Genomic DNA, 2,633 nt, shown 5'->3' on the forward strand with positions numbered 1-2,633 from the left:
AACTTCCGGTTAGAATACTGAAGTCTCATCATTGTTATTGAAACAAGAAATTTGTGAAAAGGAATGGAGTAATTGTGGGAGGAGAATCCAAACTCTCATTTTCTAAATAGTTACTCTGTGTGAGGCCTTGTGGAGCAAACATTTTTGAGTAAGGCATCACATTTTTGATATAAAGCTTGTGATCTTCTCAAATTCATTATTGGCCCTTTTTCTTACAGCCTTTGACAGCTGAGTTCAACACCTTCAGAAGAACACATGGAAAATAGGCACAATGTGACTGAGTTTGTCCTCCTGGGACTCACACAGAGCCCTGAGGGGCAAAAAGTTCTATTTGTTGCATTCTTACTTATCTACATTGTGACCCTAGTGGCCAACCTTCTCATCATTGTGACCATTATGGCCAGCCAGTCACTGGGTGCCCCCATGTACATTTTTCTGGCTTATTTATCATTTATTGATGCTGTCTATTCTACTGTCATTGCTCCCAAAATGATTGTAGACTTGCTTTATGAGAAGAAGACTATTTCCTTCCGGGCTTGTATGACTCAAGTCTTTATAGAACACTTATTTGCTGGTGCTGAAGTCATTCTTCTGGTGGTGATGGCCTATGACCGATATGTAGCTATCTGTAAACCTCTTCATTATTTGATCATCATGAATCAGCGTGTTTGCATTGTCATGCTGCTGGTGGCCTGGACTGGAGGCTTTCTGCACTCATTGGTTCAATTTCTCTTTATTTATCAGCTCCCTTTCTGTGGCCCCAATGTCATTGACAACTTCGTGTGTGATGTGTATCCCTTATTGAAACTTGCTTGCACCAATACCTACCTCACTGGACTTTCTATGATAGCTAATGGAGGGGCAATTTGCACTATCATCTTCTTCATTCTCCTAGTTTCCTATGGGGCCATATTATACTCTCTTAAGACTCATGGTTTGGAAGAGAAATGCAAAGCCTTCTATACCTGTTCATCCCATATGACTGTGGTCATTTTATTCTTTGTTCCCTGTATCTTTCTGTATGCAAGGCCAAATTCCACTTTTCCCATTGATAAATCCATGACTGTGGTTTTCAGTGTCATAACTCCCATGTTGAACCCCTTAATCTACACCCTGAGAAATGCAGAAATGAAAAATGCCATCAGAAAACTTTGGAGCAAAAATGTGACTTTAGTTGAGAGAGGGCTGTTTCCCTCACGCAGAACGTAATATTCATTCTTTCACAGAAGAATGGAATACTTTCACTACCAGTGATTATATTTAAAAATAATTTCCTTTGGGTTATTTAGCTTATTCATTCTGAAAGAGTCATATAAGTTAATCTTATCTAAGTGGAATATGTTATAGCCCTTAGAGAGCAAGAGAATTGCATAGGTTTAATCTCATATAGATAACTAATATATATAGGTGACTGGGTGTTTTAGCTTATGCACAGCTGTCTCAAATTCATAAGAACTAGAACCTTTTCCCACAAAGTCTAAGCTTGGAAGATGATGTAAACTGCACTTAATATATTAAAAATGGTCAAGTTTACAATTGCTAGTGAGAATTAAACATTTCAGTACAATCTGGATTAAATGATGTGGTTCATTTTGACTGTCAGATTGCAGATGAGAGTAAGCCAGGAGTAAGGAGAGGGTAAAATATTGAGTAAATACTGTTTCTACTCTAAGACAAAAGGGAAGATTTGAAGAGGGAGACTAAGGCCAATGATTGTGTCTTAGGCGTGACAGCAAGTGCTCAGTGGAGTGATGAGAAGATTGATGAAACACAAATTATAAATTGTCAACAGCAAACTTGGAAGGTGTAAGAACTGAAGGAGGAAATGTAAGGCAGTCTGACATTCTCAGTAGATGGAATCTTCTGGTTTGTTAATAATTTTAAGGAATGTTAAGACGTCCCTTTTTATTCATTATCGAGAATCTCTCATGAGGTCCAACTGCCATCTGAATTTTTCTGATACTTAAAACAACATATAAGGACGTAAGTATATTTAGTCCAAAAAATTAGCAGGATAAATAATATTTGGGTCTGTTGTATAATGATGCTTTGGGTTATATGGACTTTTAATTCAGTGAAAATATTAGGCATTAAGTGAGGAGAGTGAGCTAACTCTTATTGAAGGCCAACCATGAGGCATACATTTTGATAGGTTATTTACATGCTTTGATTATCTTAGTGTAGCAACAAGTTTTATTAGTCTTTACTCCATTTTGGACAAGAAGAAAATAAGACTCAATGAAGTTAAGCAACAGTATCAAGTCTTTTAGACTCTGTCATCTCTACTCTTCCTACTTCTCAATACTCCTTGCTAGGATGATGTGAAAATATCAAAACACAGAACTGATCATTGGTTGCATTGTCAGGATTGCTTTTGAGGCATCCTTCCCTTATTATGGGGGCCCCTTTCTTCCCTTCGGCTGTCCCTTGACCTCCCCTTCCCAGGTTACTTGCATTCTCCTAATTCCTCAGGTGTCAGAAAAAAGCCATCTGATGATCTCATTTCCACAGATGTAGTTCACTTCATGGGCATCATGAAAAGTGGGATGAAATGAGCTCAAGAAATAAAAGTCAAATTGTTGAATTTCAAAGAAAGTGGCACAGGTGAGAGACAAGTTTGGAGAAAGAATAAG

General features: G+C 37.8%; 1 protein-coding gene across 1 annotated transcript; it reads left to right on the forward strand.

Moving 5' to 3' along the window:
* Positions 1 to 255: 255 nt before the first annotated feature.
* Positions 256 to 1,209, forward strand: LOC139040556 (olfactory receptor 4A15-like). Its single transcript, XM_070487312.1, has one exon. It carries the CDS (start codon positions 256 to 258, stop codon positions 1,207 to 1,209), a length of 954 nt encoding a protein of 317 aa, XP_070343413.1.
* Positions 1,210 to 2,633: the final 1,424 nt, after the last annotated feature.

Source organism: Equus asinus, chromosome 17, assembly GCF_041296235.1.
Source record: "Equus asinus isolate D_3611 breed Donkey chromosome 17, EquAss-T2T_v2, whole genome shotgun sequence".
NCBI lineage: Eukaryota > Metazoa > Chordata > Mammalia > Perissodactyla > Equidae > Equus > Equus asinus.